Genomic DNA, 21,879 nt, shown 5'->3' with positions numbered 1-21,879 from the left:
CAGCCACCATTTAATATGAAATTGCAATCCACTTGCACTGTAAAAATATATAATTTAGTATGGCTCTCTTTGGGCTATTGTACTTCGGAATGCAGTTATTGGTGTTATGGACAGTTGGCATATGACTGAGAAGAATTCTAGCTAAATCGCTTACCTACTAGTATCCTGTACACAAGGAGTTTTGACGTGAGGGAATACTCCATCACTCTGAAGTGTTACAGACTCAGAAAAGCTGTAGTGATTAGTGTTTCTGAATTAATAGTTGGGGCATTACAGTTTCTTAGTTACTGTGTTGTTCAGATAAAGAGCAGTTCCTGTGTTTGAATCCTAGATGACTAACAGTCATACGCTGTACCTTGCCTAACTGAGGGTGCAATCAGACAGGCATTTCACCCACTGTTTGATCTGTTGCTGTAAGGAACTGGTTCACTTCTTTTTCTGGTGATCACACAACATAATCGCTGGAGCTAACCAGCCTATTCCCAGTGCATTCCTATCTACACCTTTCTGAGGCCCTCAAGGGCTTCTACTTTTTTTGTTGTGGGTAAGGTTGCTCCATTTTGGTTCATTTGGTGCATGCAGTTGCCTGGAAATGAACCAAGTGAAGCCATGTGCAGTTAACTTGCCTGCTGCTGTCAAGAGGAAGTGTTGAATTTGCTAATATGCTGAAATGGCTCTCTCCTTAAGTCGCTCAACAATATGACAAATAGACAGCAGGAACTGGACTAGATGGGGTTGCCTGAGGTGCATATGCCATTTGGGTGCAAGGATTGCACTAAATGTCATACTAGACCTCTCTGCAACCTGTAGTGACCCTATTTAGACCAATCCAGCCCACCTCTGTTGAGCACATGTAGACAGAACCTCACTATTTGGGCATATAGTACATTCCCGTGACTACAGTGCAAAATACTGTACAATGTAAAGAGCCAATAAGAGTGACTTCCATCTAATCAGCCTACCCTATTTTATTCCCAGTGGAATATGTTGAACCATCATCTGCAGACAAGAAATAAATAAATAAAATGCAGCTTTAAGGGCTGGAGCTCCAGTTATGGAATGAGAATGAACAGCAATATGTGCCGAAATGATTTAAAAGCCTATCTACATATTTGCCCAAATGAATGGGCTGAATGGGCAGCAAAGTTAAATAGCCCCTCTTCCTCCTCAAAGTTTGCACTGTTCACTGCATGTAAGCATATTTTACTGTTAAAGATAGCTAATGATTGTACAAAAATAATTTAGAATGATAGGGTCATGTCCAACGGGGGGAGGCTACATGTACAGCCCATAGACATATTAGCCCAATGGATATGAAGGGAAAGATCAATCATACTCATGAATTATTCCTGACTTGATACGTCTGTGATGGTTATGTGGATGGGTTATGAGACTGTAGGCTTGAGAATAGCCCAGAATGTGCCACTAGATGTTTGGAGTGCATGCACTGGTGCACAAGTTGATGACTCTCTATTTCAGGATACGTATGAGTGGCCCATGGATGCAGTTCCTGCATAAAATCTTACAATTGCTGGACTTCAAGACCAGGATTTCATGCCTGTAGCATTCCTGGAAACAGAGTGGAAACTCAGTACTCTAGCATTGTCTTGAATGCTGCAGCATATGGTACTGGCTTGTTTACTCTTGGCTATGTTGTGTGGGTGTGGCACTACGAAGAGATGAGTAATATTTTTATGAGATCATTAGTGCATTTTATTGATCCAGTAAAGGTGCTACTCAAGGCTAAATTTTGCGTTTACTAATTGATTACATGGCTGTGCTTTTTATTTACCAACAGGGCGGATCCTACCACTAGGCGAGCGATGCGGCTGCCTCAGACAACAGATTGCTTCAGACTTAATTGATCTTCGCATTTCTACTGGTAAAAACGGGAAACGTGCTCGAGGTGTTTCCTGCTTGCTTCCTGCTCTTCCTATAACGATGCGCCAGACCAGGGTTGCCCTCTTGACCAGGGCGACTGGGGGCGCAGTTTGCAAATGCGTCCTCAAGCAGCCAAAGGCACTGGCCTGGCCCAGCCCAGCCCAGCCCTCGCCCCTGCGCTGCCTCTTTCGCCAGGGTCATCGCTCTCTCACGGTCCCTTTAAGCCTCCTCAGCCGTCTCACCTCCTCGGCCACGCCTCCCAGCCAATCAGAACGCTGTAGCGGCAGGAACGGGGTTGACGCGCCTCCAATGGGAGAGGCTGCTGCGGCCACTATTGTTGATGAGGAGCAGTCGCCTCGGCCGGACGGGCTTCACGAGTGTCCCCCCGTGCGCGCGTGCGTGTGCGTGTGTGAGAGAAGATACGTGTAGCCGAGAACCAGGGGAGGGCTGGCGGGACGGCGTCTTGTTTCCTCCCCTCCCCCTCTTCCTGGTGGCCCGTTTGGGGCGCCCCGGACCTCCGACGCCCGCGCCAGGGGCGAGGAAGATGTCTTCTCACTCGCGCGTGAGGCGCGGCGGCGGCGGCTCCCCAACCCCTGCCACCTCCCTGGGCGGTGGGGGAGCCGCGGCTGTTGGGGCGACGACGACGGCGGCGGCAGCAGCAATGGCAACAACAACGGCGGCGGCGGCGGCGGCAGGAGGAGCAGCAGGCGGAGCAGGCACCACCACCACCAGCAGGCTGCAGCCCATGAGGGCGACGGTGCCTTTCCAGCTCAAGCAGCATGGCAGCCCCACGAGGGGCGGCGGCGGCGGCGGCGGCGGCATTCCTCGCGCGGCGGCGGCGGCGGCGGCGACGGCTCCCCCGGTAGCCCCTCAACAGCCGCCGCCGCCGCCCCCCCCCTCCTCCTCCGCCGCCGCCCTCTCCTCCCGCTTCCTCGCGCGCTGCCAGCCCCACGCGATCCCCGCTTGCCAACGGTAGTATCGCCGGCGCGCGCGGGGGCAGCGCCAATAACAACGGCGGCGGTGGCGGCGGCCCCGCGAGTGGCGGCCCTGCCGTGGCCACGCAGACGCCCGCCGGAATCGGCAATAGTACGAGGAGCACCGCCAGCCCCCCTTCTTGCGCCGCCGGCGCGACCGCGCTCTCCGTGTCCTCGTCGTCCGGGTCCGCGCGCAGCAGCCCCACGCGCGCCGGCGGCGGAGGGGCGCGCGGCAGCCCCCCTCGAGGGCAGCAGCAGCAGCAGCAACTGCCGCCGCCTCCGCAGGGCTCTTCCCCGTCGCCGTGCTCTTCCCCCGTTTCGCCGCCTGTGCCCGAGAGCAGCGGGTGCCCCGCCGCCGCCGCCGCCGCCACCTCCTCAGGGGGAAGGATCCGACACCGTCAGAGGCGGCGGTCGCCGGAGCAAAGCCGGGCCTCTCCGGAAAGGAAGAGCCCTAACTCGCCAGTTTGTAAAGGTGAGGAGGGTTGGTGTGTGTGTGTGTGTGTGTGTGTGTGTGTGTATATGTGTGTGTGTAGAAGGGAAGGCCTCTCCAGGGAAAGGGGCAAGAATGGAGGGGGGAGAGATGGTGAAGGTGACAGATACGTCCCCCCACATGGTTGTGAGGCGCTTCAGCTGGCCGAGGGAAGAGTGCCATCTCCCGAAGAGCATTGGGGGCCTGGCTTTGTATCCGAGAGAGCTCGGGGTTCAGTTTCCCCCAAGCGGGGCTATTATAGCGCAGCCTTGGGAAGCGACCACGAGGCGAAGAGAAATTGGGGGCCCTTCACCGCCTCACTCTTCCTGCTGGCTCCCAGACCCATTGTGGAGAGTCCACACTCGGGGGCGGGGGGGGGGGGCGGGGATGGAGGTGGCGTCTCGTATTTTTACTACAGTATTTCCAGATCTCGTGATGTGTGATGGTCCTTCGGTTTCTTCACCGTAATTTGAGGGCTGGAGATTTTTGAGTATCCGCCTGGGAAGAGCTGCTCGATGGTATGCAGGAGCCCGCAGAGAAGAAATGTTAGGAACCATCATGTTATGTCTGAAAAGAGTAAGGGGAATAAGGGAAGTGAAAGACATGTCTAGACATGTCTGAATTTAATGCAGTTTTACAATGATTTGTGAGCTTACATTTAAAATGTAAAGGTGATGGTACAGTGGGGTCTTGACTTAAGAATGGCTTGAGTTAAGAACATTTTGATTTAAGAACCACTCTCATAGGAAAATATTGACTTGACTTAAGTACTTAGATTTGAATTAAGAACTGAAAAAAACCACGTGGGAGGCAGGGAAAGTGCAAATTTTGAACTTTCAGTTAACTGTTGGCCAGTGAAAAGGGTGCCTGTCTGCTTCCTCACTCCTCCCAGCATTTAGAGAGTGGATTGGGAGACAGTCTTCGGACTGCCTGGTACTGCCTGGACTGTATTTTCCTTGCCTTCCCTGAACCTTTCTTGACCTAAGAAAAAAAGAAACAAAATATCCCCCTCTAGTGGTTGAAGGCAGAATAGCAGCTTCCCATTAGTTTCTATGGACGGAAAAGAGCAGATACGGATCAAATGGTTTTCAATGCATTCCTATGGGAAATGCAGATTTGACCGGAGAACTTTTTGACTTGAGAACCGCCTTCTAATACGGATTAAGTTCTCAAGTCAAGACCCCACTGTATTAACTTTTATCTCTTCTCAACAAATAATGGACATTTATATGCTATCGGGATGATGGCTGTCAGTCTTTGCTCTTTGAAAAAGTGCATTGATGAGGAAGATAAAAAGGAGAGAATGAATAGTTTTGATTCAAGCATGGTGTATAGACTTCTGTAGCTGGCAGGATAGCTCAGTGTTTTAGGTATCTGGCTGCAGAGCCAAACCCTGGGAGTTTGATTCCCCACTGTGTCTCATGCCAGTAGAGCCAGCCTGTGTAGTGCTGGGTAAGCTACACAGCCCCAGGTTGACCTCAAAGGAAGGGAATGGGAAACCACGGGTGAATACCTTCTACCTGGAAAACTTTGAAAAGGGGTTGCCATAAGTCAAAATGGACTTGACAGTTCATTATTATTATTATTATATATGCTTCTGTAAGTGAAAAATTGGCCAGCTAATGTGTTCTCTCATGCAAGGTGAAGCATACTTGATAGCTAGTATTTTGAAATTCTCTTGAACAAGTTACGTATATACAGTACTGAATAAATATGCGGTTGACACAGTGACAGAGATTTTTAGATGTTTGTCTATTTTTAATATTAATGGATCCATAATGAAATAAAGTTTCTAAAATATAGTAGCATTCTGCGGGTGCATGGTGTGGCTTGGATATTGAATTCAAGGGAGCAAAAAGGGTGCAAATCACTGGCGGAGCAACCTTTTGTGCAAGCATGGACAAAGTGCATAGTACACCTAGTGTTAGAGATATAAGTGATGCCATTGGAAACTGCACCTTCATGATGCTCAATGGTGTATCTGATTCATGTATAAGCCTAGTGAGTTGGTAGTAACTCACTATACATTGATTTCAAGAAGCCTCAGATTTTGTCAGTGAATACAGATTTAAATACAGTGGTGCCTAGCTAGATAGTTACCCCGCATGATAGTTTTTTCGCTAGACATTGACTTTCTGCGATCGCTATAGCGATTCGCAAAACAGTGATTCCTGTGGGGGAATTTCACTGGACAATGTTTGGTCCCTGCTTCGCAAACCAATTTTTGCTAGACGACGATTTTGACAGCTCCCTCCGCGCTCGCAAACAGGTGTTTTCGGGACCTAAGCTTCGCAAGACAGCGATTTAAACAGCTGATCGGCAGTTCGCAAAGCGGCTTTCCTATGGCCGATCTTTGCTAGACAATGATGATTCTTCCCCATTGGAACACATTAAACAGGTTTCAGTGCATTCCAATGGGGAAATGCTTTTCGCTAGACAATGATTTCGCTAAACAGCAATTTCAGTGGAACGGATTATCATCGTCTAGAGAGGCACCACTGTACCCACTTGCCTGATTACCTACTTACCTCTGGTGAACCACATACTGCCAGCCAGAGAACTTTCTGCAAAGAAAAGTTTGCACACGCCCCACTTGTCTATAAATGACTAAATTGGTGTGTATGGACAGACAAATAAGTAAAATGTCTTGTGAAGTAGTAACTCTTTATTTAATGTTATTTATTTAAAACATTTTTGCCCCACCTTTCTCCTTTCCAGACTCATTGGCAGCTTACATCCTTGAAAGACAATATTTAAAGCTGAAATGATGTAAACAGTATAACAGTGGTTTACATCATTAAAAGACAATATTTAAAGCTAAGAACAGTGAGTATAAAAAGGCAGCCTACAACATTAAAATACAGTATTAAAGCTAAAAAAGTATGCAGATACTAAAAAGGAACTACCAAATACTACTCTGAGAGAAGGTTACCACAAATAGTACTAAAGACCAGTCAGAGCAGCAACGCATAGCAATCCATCAAAAAGTTACTCATGTAACCAGCCATATGATCAGTAACTCGTGTAAGCAGTCACTGAGATAAAGCTTGCCTGGGGAGAAAGGTATTTGCCTGCTTACAGAAGGACGGCAAAGATGGGGCCAGACTAGCCTCCTGTGGGAGGGAGTTGTAAAGTCTGGGAGCAACAACAGAGGAGGATCCTGTGTCCCCATCAGATGCACCTGTGAAGGTAGTGGGACCAAGAGAAAGGCCTCACCTGATGAACACCTGAGCCAGCACATATTGGAAAACACATTCTTTGAGATAATGTGGATCCAGGCCATTTAGAGCTTTATAGGGTAAAGCCAGCTCTTTGAATTGTGCCCAGAAACTGACTGGTAGCCAGTGGAGCTGCTGTAATGGGGGTTATGTTATCTTTGTAACCAGCCCCAGTCAGCAATCCGGCGGCTGCATTTTGGATCCACTGAAGTTTCCTGACACTTTCCATCAGCAGCCCCACATAGAATGAGTTACAGCAATCTAGCTGTGAAATAATCAGGGTGTGTATGACACTGGCCAGATCAGATCTCTCCAGAAACTGATGTAGCTGGTGTACTAGTTTTAATTGTGCAAACACACTCCCGGCCACTGTTAAACCCTGGGCACCTGTGTTTTCAGGGGGAATGTGACCCCATCCAGTACAAGCGGCATTCCTATTCTTTGATCTGTCTTTAGCTTCACCAGGAGCACCTCTGCCTTGTCGAGATTAAATTTCAGCTTTATTCACCCTCATCCAGTCCATTACTAATGCCAAACACTGGGTTCGAGCGGAAACAGCTTCCTTGGATTTAGGTGGCAAGGAAAGGTAGAGTTAGGTGTCCTTCGCTTACTGTGACACGGAACCCCAAAACTTTGGATATCCTCTCCTGGTGTTTAATAACATAGGAGGCAAAACAGAAACCTAAGGAACCCTCCAGTGTCAAACCCAGCCCTAGTTTCTGAGTTCTCCTCCAGGAAGGACTGGAGCATAAAACAGAGTCCCCAAGTCCCGTTCCAGAGAGACGGGTCAGAAGGATACTATGATCAGTAGCATTGAATGCCACTGAGAATTCCAGAAAAACCAACAGGGACACACACCCCCATCCAGCCCCAGCTTAGGTCATCCGCCAAGTTGGCCAAAGCAGTCTTGACTTAATATGCAATTGTGCTTCGGAAATAGCATTGTAAAAGCTGAAATTGACTTGGGAATTAACATTGTAAAGCTGGTGTTTTAAGGACAGAGAGGAATTCAGAAACTTCAGTCCTCATTTGCTTAAGTGAAAATGTAATCAAGATTAGTTTGTGTACACTGTATGCATACTTGCCATTGAACTCAGTGTGACTTCCCACTAAAAAAGTATAGGATCAAGCTGCATAGCTGCAAAAAGCACTATGTAAAGTATGGAATGTTTCATATTTCATGTGCATATAGCTGTATGTAAGATTTTATTGGGAGATTCCTTGAATTGCATTGTTTAGTGATCAATTACATTTTGACATCCTGTATTAACATTTAAAGGGATGTGGTGGTGCTGTGGGTTAAACCGCAGAAGCCTCTGTGCTGCAAGGTCGGAAGACCAGAAGTCCTAAGATTGAATCCACATGACGGAGTGAGCGCCGGTTGCTTGTCCCAGCTCCTGCCAACCTAGCAGTTCGAAAGTATGTAAATTCAAGTAGATAAATAGGGACCACCATGATGGGAAGGTAATGGTGTTCCATGTCTAGTCGTGCTGGCCACGTGACCACAGAAACTGTCTACGGACAAATGGTGGCTCTACGGCCTGGAAACAGGGATGAGCAACGCCCCCTAGAGTCGGACACGACTGGACAAATTGTCAAGGGGAACCTTTACCTTTACTTATTAACATTTAACTGCTGGACTGGGGAGCTTTTGTTGAGTGTGCTTTGTAACTCACTAAATTCTGCTTTGGCACTTTTTTGGACAAAATGTCATTCTTCAAAGGGACTAAGATGCATATATTCTGGTCAATTTGACCTTTTAATTTTCATTTGGGAGTAACAAAAGCATAAAGAGGTTTTATCAGACAGGGCAGTTAACATTGACTTGTATAGCAAGATATTGTTTGAAAATTAAATCTGGCAAATATTTGGTTATTTTATTCTCTGCTTTTGCATAATAGCGTACTAAAAGCAGATAACAAGCTTTAAAAAGAAGTGAACAAAGCAATTAAAAGATGGAGGTGGGAAACGCATCAAAAGTACCAGCTTTAAAAAGTGGTGAGGGGAAGGGAATTAGTCTGAAGACATACAGAGCAGTTCTTCTGAAGCTATGAGTTGGCTAAATAACTGTATGCCCTTTGTAAACCATTTTGAGCATTTTGGAAGCATAACAAAATACTGTGTGAGTTTACATACTGGACGGTGTAATCTGATTTATTTTTATACTGTTTTGTACCCTTTGTGATGAAGTAAGTGGTAGTATTCTGCTCTCTTCTAAGCTTGAAACATGTTGGCAGTAAAGTTGCCTGACATGACAAACCAAAGTATCTGAGACTCGAGGAGTGCATAAATTCCATATATCAGATTCTCAAATACAGATCAGAAACCTACTTCCAGGATTTTTAGCTTGCTGAAATTAGCAGAATATAATTCTTAAATTCATGGACTGAATCGTCTTTATTCCCTATTCAGGATACAAATATTCACAGCTGTTAAGGCATTTTTAGATCATTCAGATTAATAGTTTCTTTTCTTCCCATTAGTGAATTAATGTTTGGGTTGCTTTGCAAATAAGCTTTCTTTTAGGAATGAATTATGTAGAAAAGATATGTATGTATGTGTGCACACATGCTCAGTAAACCCCACTCCATCAAACTTCAGGAAGGTTCTTGGATTACTGCATATTATTGGATTTTTAATTAATTAATTAGATTTATACCCTGCTCATTTAGTGAATATGCCACTACCCTGGGTGGCTTACAAAATATTATTATAACTATATAAAACTTATGAAAAGAAAACAAACAAACCCTATCCCCCCATAAAAACACCTGCATGGGGCATAAGATGGCAGACAATGGGCCAGCATAATTTTACAAAAGAATGGTGCTTGGGAAGGCCTGGGTAAAAAGCCAGGTTTTAATTTGCTTGTGGAAGCTCAGGAGGATAGCGGCCAGTCCCGCTTCCACAGGAAGAGCATTCCAGAATGGAGCAGCCACTACTAAAAAGGCCCAGTTTCTGGTTGATGCCTTCTGGGCCTCTTTTGGAGTGGCCACCTGCAACGTCAAAGACTGGGAGATGTGGGTGCGACGGGAAGATGACCTAAGGAAGAGGCACTCTGACAGGCAGCAAGGACCTAAACTGTAAATGGCTTTATAAGTTAGCATCAATACTTTGAATTTGGCCCAGAAGCATACTGGCAGCCAGTGCAGGCGAGCTAGGACAGGTGAAATATGGTCAAATTTAGATGTATCAGTGACCAGCCCGGCTGCTGCATTTTGCACTTGCTGCAGCTTCTGAACCACCTTCAAGGGCAGCCCCACAAAGAGGCCATTACAATACTCAATCCTTGAGATTACCAACCAACGCATGAAACAGTGTTATTAGGGATCTTCTATCTAGAAGGGGACACAGGTGTGCAATCTGCCTCAGATGGAAAAAGGCAGATTTGGCCACAGCCAGGATCTGTTTTTCTTGCAGTGTTTAAAAAAGATTTTTTAAAAAAAACCACAGCTGCTTAGATGCAAATCTCTTAATATAGGATACCAGAACACGTATGTGGATCTAAAGATGTCATTGTGAATGGAATTCATGATTTCTGTACACAGTCATACAATCACTATGGCCACCAAAAATTGTAATATTGCTGCAAGGGGTGGGTTTGATATTGATGCATCTGCTCTCTGCTGGGGAAACGGACTTTCTGGATCTAGGCCAAAATCTGAACATAAAGTAGGCTGCACTTATAGACCTTAATCTAGTTTACTTTCTGTTGAACTTTCTATTGAGTTGAAATGTAAGGCTTATTAGCCTATATATTCCCACTATCTGCTCAGCAGCCATGAAATAAGAGGTAAACTCTATCAAATTGAACACCTGTCTAGTCAAGCGTACTGTTTTCTTCAGTGATCAACCAGATGTCTATGGGAAACCTAGAAGAAGGATATGCAAACAGTATCCATCACCTTGTGTTGTTCCCCAGCAACTGATACTGTATTCAGTATTCTGTTGTCTTTGAATTTGGAGATAGCACATACCCATTTTGACCAGTAACAGTTATTACAGCCCTATTATTGCCACTTTATTATTGTAGTGCCATCTTTGAAAAGTGTCACACATATTAATTAATTTTATATGTCCTTATCTACAGGGCTTATAATTGGGGGTATTCGTATTTGTGTAACGAGCGTCTGGCCCCTGGGGCAACGCAGCAGTGGCGGCAGCCCGTCTCTTCCTTCCAATAGCTCTGGAGCGTCACTCGGCAGCCTTGCAGGGAGACTCGTCCTCACTCCCTCTGTCAGGAGTGGCTAGCTGACCGAAGAGAACAGCACTTCAGAGCAATTGGAAGAATGAATGGGGGCAGCAGTGGACATGTAAGTGGGGCCGGACTCTCATTAACTTCAGCTGCCGTGGGGATATTCATAGTCATCTACTTATAATCTAGTATAAGCAAAGGGATATAGGGTATATAGAGGCACTCTAAGAGACATTTCTAAGTAGAGGGAGTAATAGAGAAATTATTTAGTTAGTTTTGACCAAATGACCCTGAACGGTTCGGGACTTTAATACCTATTGGAATGTCTCCTCCTACCCATTTCACTCGTTCCTCCCAGGCCTCACTATTGAGGGTGGCCATAATGTGAGAGGTCCAAAAGGGATGAAATGGGAATTCTTGGTGGTGGGGCCATCCCATTGGAATAGTAGGTGCACTAAGCCCTGCCTCTCAAAAATTTTCAGAAAACTAGCAAAGGCAAAGCTTTTCAAGATGGTCTCTAAGAGTGTGATACCATAGGCAGGGATTTAGTAACCCCATAATACTTTGAACTTTAATCTCATTTTTTTTCCCTTTTGGTTGTTGCCATGTGCTTTTCATTGTCATCCTTACAGTTATTTTGATTTTATTGGTTATTGAAATTGGTACCAAGGGAGGGGAGGATGAGATTCAGTTGTCTTACTATGTGCATCACCCAAAATAGTGTTTTTCATTAATCAGGTGGTGTAGAAATTCCATAAATAATAACAATAAATAATAATTTAGTAGGTAGAAGACTTTCGTTTCTGAGCATGATACAGCTGGATTAATAGAGACCAGGGAAGTGGTATGCAGGGATATAAGGATGGGGAGATGGCTGAAGAGCAAGAAATTAGTGCAGGATCTGTAAAGATTAAGATTTGTTGTCAGAGGGTCAGGATATGTGAATAAATTTGGCTGTGACGAGGCAAAGATGGAACAACAGAAGACCAGAAAGATTTTTATCAAGGTGGGTCATGGGCAGAGTATAGACAGAGTTATTTCATGAGGGATTGAAAAAAGAACTGCATTTCTTTTCCATGAATTTCCCAAATTCCCTCTTTAAATCCGTTTTGGTGGATAGCTAATTCTGTACTTCAGTTAAGTATTTTATTATGTCCTGAATCCCCTGTCATTCAGCTTTGATTTCTAGAATCATGAGAGAAGAAGATCATTCCTTTCCACTTAACATTTTCTAATGTACTTTTTTCCCCAGACTGAAAAGATCAGTAGCATCACAAGGGGAGTCATTTAAGTTCCTTAATTGTTTTGGTTGGCCTTTTCTTCACCTTTTCCAGTTTTCCAGTATTGTTTATGAGATATGGCTATTGTAGAGTCAGAAAAGTGCATTAAAATGGAGTTTGCATTCTGCTAAAATAATTCTTGAAGCCAGGTCATGTTGTTTTCTTTTGCTGTAGATTGGTATTTTAAAGGCCTGTTTCAACTAATGTAGCAGACATAGTCTTCGAAACAAATGAAAGCAGATGATGCCTGAAACAGAATCATGATGGAAATGTAAAATATACCAGAGTAAAACAAATCATTTAAAAATGATTGCCATGTATAGCAAATACAGATGGATATCTAAATGTAGTTTAGTGTTTAATAAAGTGCTGTCTTGAGATAGGAGCATTCAGTCAACTCTTGAAAGTTGTTAATATGTTGAATTAGGAAACCTATTTGCTTTGGTCTTAATATGCTTTGTTTTGACTCCTTAGTATTTTTTAATTTTGTATTTCTGAATCTCTAAATTTGAGAGAGTACAGTGGTGCCTCGACTTACGAACACCCCTACATATGAGCATTTTGACTTATGAACAGCCCCAAAATGTTCACAGAATTTTGCTTCGACTTGCGAATGGAGCTTTGACTTATGAACAAAAATGCGGGGAAAGCGGGAAATGGACTTTGGACTGTCTGGTACTGTAATTTTAAAATGTAAAAATTGGTTTAAAAGGTACTTGGTTTGGTTTAAAGCTGCTTGGTTTTAAAGGTGTTTTGTTTAAAAGGTGTTTGTTCCCTCCCGCCTTTCCTGCCCTTTTTTAAACCTAAGTCATCTTAGGTTAAAAGAAGAAAAATTCTCCCCCTAGTGGTAGAAGATGGATTAACCAGTTTTGCATTAGTTCCTATGGGAACTAATGCTTCGACTTACAAATGGTGCCTTTACATACAAACAAAAATCAGCCAGAACGGATTAATCGGTTTTAAGTGCATCCCTATGGGAAATGCTGATTCGATTTACGAACTTTTCAATTTACAGTCAACCCTCGACTTACAAACGGCCCTCGTTACAAACATTTTGACTTACAAACCGCTTTGATAGAAAAATATTGACTCGACTTGCAAACTTAGATTCGAGTTACGAACTGAAAAAAACACGTGGGGGGGTGGGGAAAGCACAAAATTTGAACTTTCAGCTAGCCGTTGGCCAGTGAAGAGGGTGCCTGTCTGCTTCCTCACTATTTCCAGCGTTTTGAGAGTGGATTTGGAGATAGTCTTCAGACTGCCCGGTATTGCCTGGTACAGTGCTGTACGGACTGTATTTTTATTTTTTGGCTTTTTAAAAAAAATATTTTTGGATTTTTAAAAGGCGTTTCCTCCCTCCTTTGCTGCCCCCTTTTCCCCAAAAATGGTGCTTGTATTGGCTTGTCTTGATTGCAAAAAATTGCTTTTCAAGGTGATCTGTTGAAAAGGTGTCTGTTCCCTCCTTCCCTCCCTCTTTCCTTTCCTTTTTTTAGGTTAAAAGGGAAAAAAAGAAAAAAATCTGCCCCTAGTGGCAAGAACGGATTAACTGGCTTTGCATTAGTTCCTATGGGAACTAATGATTCGAGTTTCAAACCGCCCTTCAACCTAAGAACCAAAAACAGTCGGAACGGATTAATTGGTTTTCAATGCACTTGTATGGGAAATGCTGATTCGACTCACGAACTTTTTGACTCACAAACTTCTTTCCGGAACAGATTAAGTTTGTAAGTCGAGGGTTGACTGTATGAACATCTTCTGGGACAGATTAAGTTTGTAAGTCAAGGCACCACTGTATCTTCAAAACTACAGTATGGTTTTATTCACTGTATTGAAGGCATGGGATTATACAGAGTGTCCTGCAGCTGGCCTTGCCTCCACGTTCTCTTTTTCTCCCCAAGAATTGCCTAACTTCAAGCACTTAAAAAAAAAGTCTGTTCCCCCCCCCATGCAGTTTTAGCATTTAAAAACCTTTTTTCAACAAGAAGAAAGACATTGAGGGAGAAGAAGCAAACTGAAGTGTGTATTGCAACTCAGAGAATATGTAGATAATGAAGCTAAGACTTCTGTTGCCTTAAGTGTGCAGATAGTTAAACCTATCTGAGAAAGCCTTTTTTTCACAAATGAGTCCCAAGAAGCATAGGTGGATTTGTTGAGCTGCCTCTCACATTTTAGCATAGATTATGAGGGGATACAGTTTTCCCAGAAGAAGGAAGTGTTGCAGTAGAATTGCAAGATACAATTTTTAAAAAAAGATAGTTTGCTAGAGGAAGAAAAAATGAGGAGAGATTGTAGTTTGGAGGGCAGCATTGTATAAATGTTCCGTTTGGCATTGGCTTAATAGATTTGATCAGTTCTTAAACTCTTAAAGGTAGTGCTGAGGCTTTCATATGTGTGGGAGATATGCATATCACTTAATTGTGGGAAAGCTGTAGTGCTTAATGGTGAGAAGAAAAGCATTCTTTTTTTGTTCAGAGGTACTTATTTAACTATTTTGTCTGCAATTGTGAAATTTAAATTACTTTTAATATTTCTAAATTTGCATATACATAGGAATAAATCAGCAGACGTAGGCGTTAACCAAATTTTGACCTGAGCACTAAGAACATCTTCCTGTTGGGTCTGGTTCAGTGTTATTTTCAGACAAATTTTTAAGTGATTTGAATAATTGTGATGTGGTCCTGCAAAGTAGCAATTCAGGTCAAGTATACATAATTCCTAGTGATAGTTAGAGAGTAAGTTGTTTTGTATGTATTTGCCTGTCCAGTTTCTATTTTCATATAGTGATGAATGCTAGTCTCTCCATACAGTTTTATAATGCAGTGGTCCCCAAACTTTTTTTGAACTGCAGATTGGTTGGGGTGCGGGGTCCATGTGCAGGGGGATGCAGCACCCCCCACACTCACGGGGGCGGGGGGCGCTTGCAGGTGGGCAGGGCATATGCTCGCACATGTGTGGATGGGAGGGGCACATTTGCAGCTGTGTGGGGCATGCTCATGAGTGGGCAGGGCACACTCACGCACGTGGGCAGGTGGGTGGTTCACCCATGTGGGGGGGGGTGGGCTGTGCATGTGGGTGGGCATGCAGGGGAAGTATGTGCGGGGGGGGCAGGAAATCTGTCTCCGCAGCCCGGTCCTGCCAAGGCCACGGACTGGCACCAGGCCACAGACTGGGGGTTGTGGACCCCTGCTATAATGTATTTCAGGATTTAGCAGCATTCTGGTGTATTATTTTCCAGTCTTCAATTTCTGCTTTTGAGAAAGTATTTCTGCAAGGCGAAGGGCTGTCCTTTTGAAAGGGAGCAAGGGGCTTCCTGGTTTTATTTGGGTTAACATTTTGACAATCAGTGAGAAGAGGTAAATTATTTTTGATTGACAGAATGTTTTGTTAATCTGTAGAGTTTGTTCTGAGTTTCTTAAACTACTAAATGGGAGCTGCACGTGCATATGTGCATAGTACCGACATTAAGGGTGAGGTAATAGCAGTATCAAGAATGTGTAGGTTAAAAGATATGATGGTAAGGGAGATGTGGTGTCTTCTAGCTATACCTTACTGTTGGCTGTTTCCTTTGGCATCGAGTTTTAAATTGTTGCTGCTTAGCATCATGTCAGGAAACTGAAAGATAGCTGCTCTTCAGGATTTTAATCCTTGATGAATGATCTGATGGGTATGTTACTGAGAGCAAAGTAGACACCCATCAACATAGGAAGATGTCATGCCTAGTTAGGTCATTTTCTATGTGCCTGAATACTGTCTGTAGCAGAGGGAAAGAAAATATGAAAACAAGATGTATGGGGAAGCACCAGCCAAAGGACCTTGTTCTTTAAAGCTGGCTTCTCCTCTAGAGGGGAGTGCAAAGGGTGGTTTGGTTGCCTTTTTGTGTGGAGGTATGTATGCATAGAGTTATTTACTATTTCATTGTGTGGTTGCTTTCCATTTAGACACTGGATTACTTGGAATTTAGAATCTGCTTTTTCCATTATGGTCAGATGGACATAAAGCTATAGTAGTTCAGACCAGGAAACTGAAAGTGGAGGCAGAGATGGTATAGTCACTTTAGAAACCAATTAAAAATCTACTGTTCTTCTGAATGACTGAGAGTTGGCATAGTATATGTAAATAAAGGTATATGTTCCCCTTGATATGTAAGTCCAATTGTGTCCGAGTATAGGGGCTGGTGTTCATCCCCGTTTGTAAGCCAAAGAGCTGGTGTTTGTCCATATACACTTTCCGTGGTCACGTGGCTGGCATGATTAGACACGGAACACCGTTACCTTCCCACAGAGGTGGTACCTATTCATCTACTCGCATTTGCATGCTTTTGAACTGCTAGGTTGGCAGGAGCTGGGACAAGTGACGGGAGCTTGCCCTGTCATATGGATTCGAACTGCTGACCTTTTGATCAACAGCCCAGTGGCTCAGCAGTTTAACCCACAACACCCCCCACATCCTTATATGTAAATGGAGAGGGCTCATTTATTTTTCTAATAATGTCATTGTTGTCTATTTTAACTGCATTTTTACAAAACATAAAATTACTGTTTATGTCAGCATTACAGACAGTGAAAGCTCTGATTTAATATTCGAAGGTCAGTTATGGACTGAATAAGAGCAACTGGACAAACATAATCTTGACAAGGGTTATACGTACTATAAATTTGGAACTTGACTGATACAGGAGTAGTGCACAGCCAGCACTGAATGGGAGTGCACTCTGTTTTTAATTCAGGTTTGCACTGTGGGTGTATTCTTGGATCCTTGATTATGCCTTGATGATTAAACAAGGGGAACAGCTAGGAGTGTATTTTAATAGGTTAGGGTGGTTTACCAGTTGGCTCCATTTTCTAATGATATAGCACAATAACATCTTTACGTAAGTGACAATAATAATTAAGCAGCTATAATGTGCTCAACTCAGGGCTGCCTCAGAAATTAGAAGTGCTTGAGAATGTGACTGCTAGAGTACAAATCAGGCTTCTCTGAATGTATAACATTAAATGCAGAGCACATTGACTGGCTGTCATGGGGGGACACAAGGGACAGCTCTTTCTCTTCCCTGGAATCCTAAACTTGGCATTTCTTTAAATGTGCAGGTAAAAACTACAGTTGGGTCATTGGTCCATAGGTAATATTAATAGATTTGATAACACACACAAACGCATGCATGTATGAGCACGCATGCACACCCGCGCGTGCACACCCGCCCACCCAACACACACACACACACACACACACACACACACACACACACACACACACACACACACACACACACACACACACACACACACACACACACACACACACACACGGTCTCCTGATGCATTGCTCAGTTCCTGTTGGTTAGTAAATTAAATTCAAAGTCCTCCTAACTACTAAAGCCCTGGGTCACGGATTGAGGGGAAACAGAATTGACATTTCAAGAGCTGCTGATTCTCCTTTAAAGCAAGGCACAGGGCCTTGCATTAGAGCATGGGTGTTTAACTTTTTTCGCTAGGGATGATGCCTGTGGTAAGACCTAGAAGATTAAAACTGGTCCTTGGATCTGCTTTGCATGAACTCCACCCTGGCTGAAATCAGGATGTCTTGAGGACTCCAGCCTCACAATAAACTTTTCTATTTTGCATTCCTTTTTGGAAACTATGTTCTCAATGCTCTTGTCATCTGAGACACAGTTGACAATGTGAGACACATCTGCCACTACTAAGACCTAGCGCACAGCCTTAGTAGTGGCACCAGTATTGTACAACATTGTGCCTACAGTATTTTATAATAGTAAATATGGATTTTATATTTTTTTCTAAAGGCCTACACAGCTGCCTTTGTTGTTCGTTTGACTTGGACAGTATTGAATTTAGCTACCTGAAAGCACGAAACTCAGGAGGATTTTACATAGTCTGAAGCTAGATTTATTCTGTAAAAGTTTGTTCTCTCAAACTACTAGTAAAGCCATGTGGCTTCTGTTTTTATTTAGTCTAGCATCTCAAATGAGATCCAACTTTAATGTAAAAACTCATCGTTTCCCTCAGTTTTCCACTGTTAAAGAAGAGCCTGTGGTTACCCAAGCTGGACATAGTTACAGCTAGATGTTATATTATGTATAGGGGATCCAGTATTATGGAAATTGCTCTTGAGTAGTTCTTCCTTATTTTTTGCCTGGTTGTAGTATTTCAAGAAGGCTGCTAGACTTCCAGATTTTATTTGTAAAATGCAGCAATAGCTGCTTTCATGTTCTACTGTTCTTTTTGTTCTGGTGATTCTCAGCATGATCTCTGTCCTTACGGAAATGTTATATGTTTTGGGGACTTAATTGACGTAAAATAATACTGAAGTTTAAATTTTGCCTGTTTTACTTCAGTGCTGTTCATGAGTTTAACCATGTCCTTTTGAGATGTAGAACAGTGTTGAAATCAAGATGGTAATGCTTATTTTTACATGTTTGAATTCTAAAGAAGTAGGAAGGTCAAAAGCATTATCATATAGACTTCTAGTACAATTCTGTGAAAGAGGCATGTAAAGATTGCATGATAAAAATGTTGTCTGGGTGTACTCAAAGAGTAAGGACAGATAAGCCTGGAGAGTTTAAATATTTACAGTATTTTTCCATGTATAAGATGCCCCCATGTATAAGATGCTGTGACAAACCCAGACCTACTGGGATATGTCACACAGTTACACTAAGCTGCCACCAACCATTCCCTGTAAGAAGTCACACAGACCAGGGATGGATTTTTAAACAATAAAAAGAATAAAGTTTATTTAAATACACACAGGGAAAATAAACAATCAGGTGAATAGGATAAAGTAACGTGGCTTATTCTCACTCATACAAGCATACAGTTTGGTTCACACAGAACCCTTAACTTAAAGCACAGACCCTGAACCTATCAGTTCTGGCTAACCAACAGACACCTGAACCTATCAGGTTGGTACTCTGACACACAGTAGTACCCTGTCTGACACTCAGACTCCCACAACAGCTTCTTCTTCCCAGCTGCTGCTTCGTCACAACCCAGTGTCTCTCAGCATCTCCTAAACTCTCCACACAGGCATCACATATTTATACAGTACAGCCCCTCCTCCTGATGTCCCGCCTTCCACTCCCCATAGGATGGAACTTTCCCTCCAAACCCATGACAGACAGGTAACATCAGTGCTGTATGTAACACCTCCCCTCTTTATAAGTTGTTTTGTAGGGGGAAAGCTAAGGTGCTTTTTCCCAAAAAACAACCTGGATAAAACACACAACAACAGTTATACATACCATATTATACTTACTTATACTTACATTCTAAGTTAAACCATAGCAAATAGGCATTTAAACATTTACCATTAACATTACATCAATTTACCTTTATTCATACAAACCCAAATTCAAAAAACAGGTACATTTTACTTTTGTCATCATTATATACACATATAGTCCATGTTCTTTCGCCGTCTTCAATCTTCAGGTCTTCTTGATAAGGCGTCAGCAACACAGTTCACTGACCCTCTGACCACTTTCACTTCAAAGTCATAGTCCTGTAGGTTTAAAGCCCACCTCATAAGTTTGCTATTGTGGGTTTTCATTGTCTTTAACCATTGTAATGGTGAATGGTCAGTACACAGAATAAAATGTCTTCCCCAGATGTAAGGCTTGGCCTTCCGGATCGCGTAGACTATGGCCAAACACTCCTTCTCCACGGTTGCCAAATGTCTCTCACCTTTTTGAAGTTTCCTACTCAGGTAGGACACTGGATGTTGGTCACCATTCTCATCCTCCTGGCACAGAACTGCTCCTACCCCGCTGTTAGACGCATCGGTGTAGATGATGAACTCCCGGTCGAAGTCTGGAGCACGCAGGACAGGATAGTTGATTAACGCCTCCTTCAACCTCTGGAACGCCGCCTCACAGTCGCTGGTCCACGGGATGCGGTCATCAGCCTTCTTCCTCGTCAGATCGGTCAGCGGAGCCGCAATCTCGCTAAACCTCGGGATGAACTTTCTGTAGTAGCCCACCAACCCAAGAAATGATTTGACCTTTTTCTTGGTGTTGGGTCTAGGCCAATCACGAACAGCTTCTATTTTGGCCTCCAGGGGTTTTATCATTCCTCCCCCTACCATGTGACCCAAGTATTTTATTTCTGGGCTACCCAGCTGACACTTGCTGGCCTTTACTGTTAGCCCTGCTGCACTTAACCTCTGCAGCACTAACTCCAGGTGTATCAGGTGATCTTCCCAGGTATTACTGAAGATCCCTATGTCGTCAATGTAGGCCACTGTAAAGTCACTGAGCCCTGCCAAGGTCTGGTCCATCAGCCTTTGGAATGTGGCTGGTGCATTTCTGAGACCAAAGCTCAGGACTCGAAACTCATAGAGACCAAAAGGGCTGCAAAAGGCAGTCTTTTCTTGATCCCTGGGATCAATTCTTAATTGCCAATATCCCTTTACCAGGTCCAATGATGAGATGAACCGACAACCCCCTATGGTTTCAATTAGGTTGTCTAGCCTGGGCATTGGGTAGGCATCAGGAGTGGTTACACGGTTTAATTTCCCGTAATCGACACAAAACCTAATGCTCCCATCAGGCTTGTCCACAAGGACTATCGGAGAGGACCAAGAACTAGAAGAGGGGACGATTATGTTCTCCCTCAGCATTTCGTCCAGCTCCTTCCGCACCTTGTCCCTATAGGGTCCCGTTACTCGGTATGGGGATACTGCCTGCGGGGGTGCATCCCCTGTGTGGATCCGATGCATCACTCCCTTCACTATCCCCGGCTTGTTGGAAAACACCTGTTGATATTTACTAAGCAGCATTTTTAGTTCTTGCTGCTGGTCTTGGGTGAGTGCAGGACTGATCTTTACCTCCTCTGGGTTGTATTTTACTTCCCCTCTACCCTCCCAGAAGGGTAATTCAGCTTCCTCACTCTCAGCTGCTTTTATCGCGAATAAAACCCTCTGTTCCCCTCTGTAGTAGGGTTTTAGGGCATTCACATGAACCACCCTCCTTGCTTGGTTCTCCTCCTGCTCTATTAGGTAGTTCAGGTCTGACATCTTGGAAATGACCCTATATGGTCCTGCCCATTTGAGCTGCAGTTTATTCTCTCTGCAGGGCCTAAGCCAAAGCACTTCCTCCCCTGGGTCAAAGTGCCTCTCTCTAGCTTTTTGGTCATACCATGTTTTCTGTCTGACCTTCTGAGCTTGCAGGTTTTCTGCTGCCAGCTCTAGATTTCTCTTTAGGTCATTCATCAAGGTGTCTATGTATGTCACAACGTCTTGTGGGTCATCCTGGGTGATCTGCTCCCAATTTTGTTTGATCAAATCAAGGGGCCCTTTCACCCCTAAGTGTGCAGCAAACATGTCAGAGTGACCCCTTTGTAAGATCATGGGGCGATACTTTTCAGGTACCACCAGCTGACTTCTGATCCCATCTCCCCCTTTTGAGATATTCCTCAGGGTTTCTCTATATAAAATCCCCTTTTCCTCCAGAAATCTCACTGGGGTTTCAGGTGTTAGCTGGGCGTCAGTCACCTGTTCAAAACACTTTTGGAGAGTGGCGTCTGCCTTTTGCTCCTGTCCAAATCTGCTGTCTGTGGTTAAGGTTTCCACCACAGCTTCTGAACTCCCCTCTGCTTCCGTCTCTGGCTCATCATTACCCCCCTGAACTGTCCCTATGGTGGCTTGTGAGCGTGTAATCACTAGCACCCGTTTCACGTGTTCAGCCAGGTCATTTCCCACGAGCACGGCTGCTGGCAGAGTCGATGAAATCGCTAGCCTCCAAACTCCCCTCCAGCCTTGAAAGTTGACAGGTACCTCTGCTACTGGCAGAGAGATTACCTGCCCCTCAATCCCTGCCACCTTTATGCTCTCATTTGGGATTATA

At 44.1% G+C, this 21,879-nt stretch overlaps 1 protein-coding gene across 1 annotated transcript in view; it reads left to right on the top strand.

Annotated features, from left to right (window-relative positions):
• Positions 1-2,195: 2,195 nt before the first annotated feature.
• The window catches only part of FAM117B (family with sequence similarity 117 member B), a 99,165-nt gene continuing 79,481 nt past the window's right edge, over positions 2,196-21,879 (top strand). Inside the window, 2 exon segments of the mRNA XM_020810352.3 lie at positions 2,196-2,746; positions 2,748-3,327. Coding sequence (XP_020666011.3) covers positions 2,222-2,746; positions 2,748-3,327 — 1,105 coding nt within the window. The 5' untranslated portion in view covers positions 2,196-2,221.

Source organism: Pogona vitticeps, chromosome 1 (assembly GCF_051106095.1).
Source record: "Pogona vitticeps strain Pit_001003342236 chromosome 1, PviZW2.1, whole genome shotgun sequence".
Classification (NCBI taxonomy): Eukaryota; Metazoa; Chordata; class Lepidosauria; order Squamata; family Agamidae; genus Pogona; species Pogona vitticeps.
This window is presented reverse-complemented; position numbering and strand designations above follow the sequence as displayed.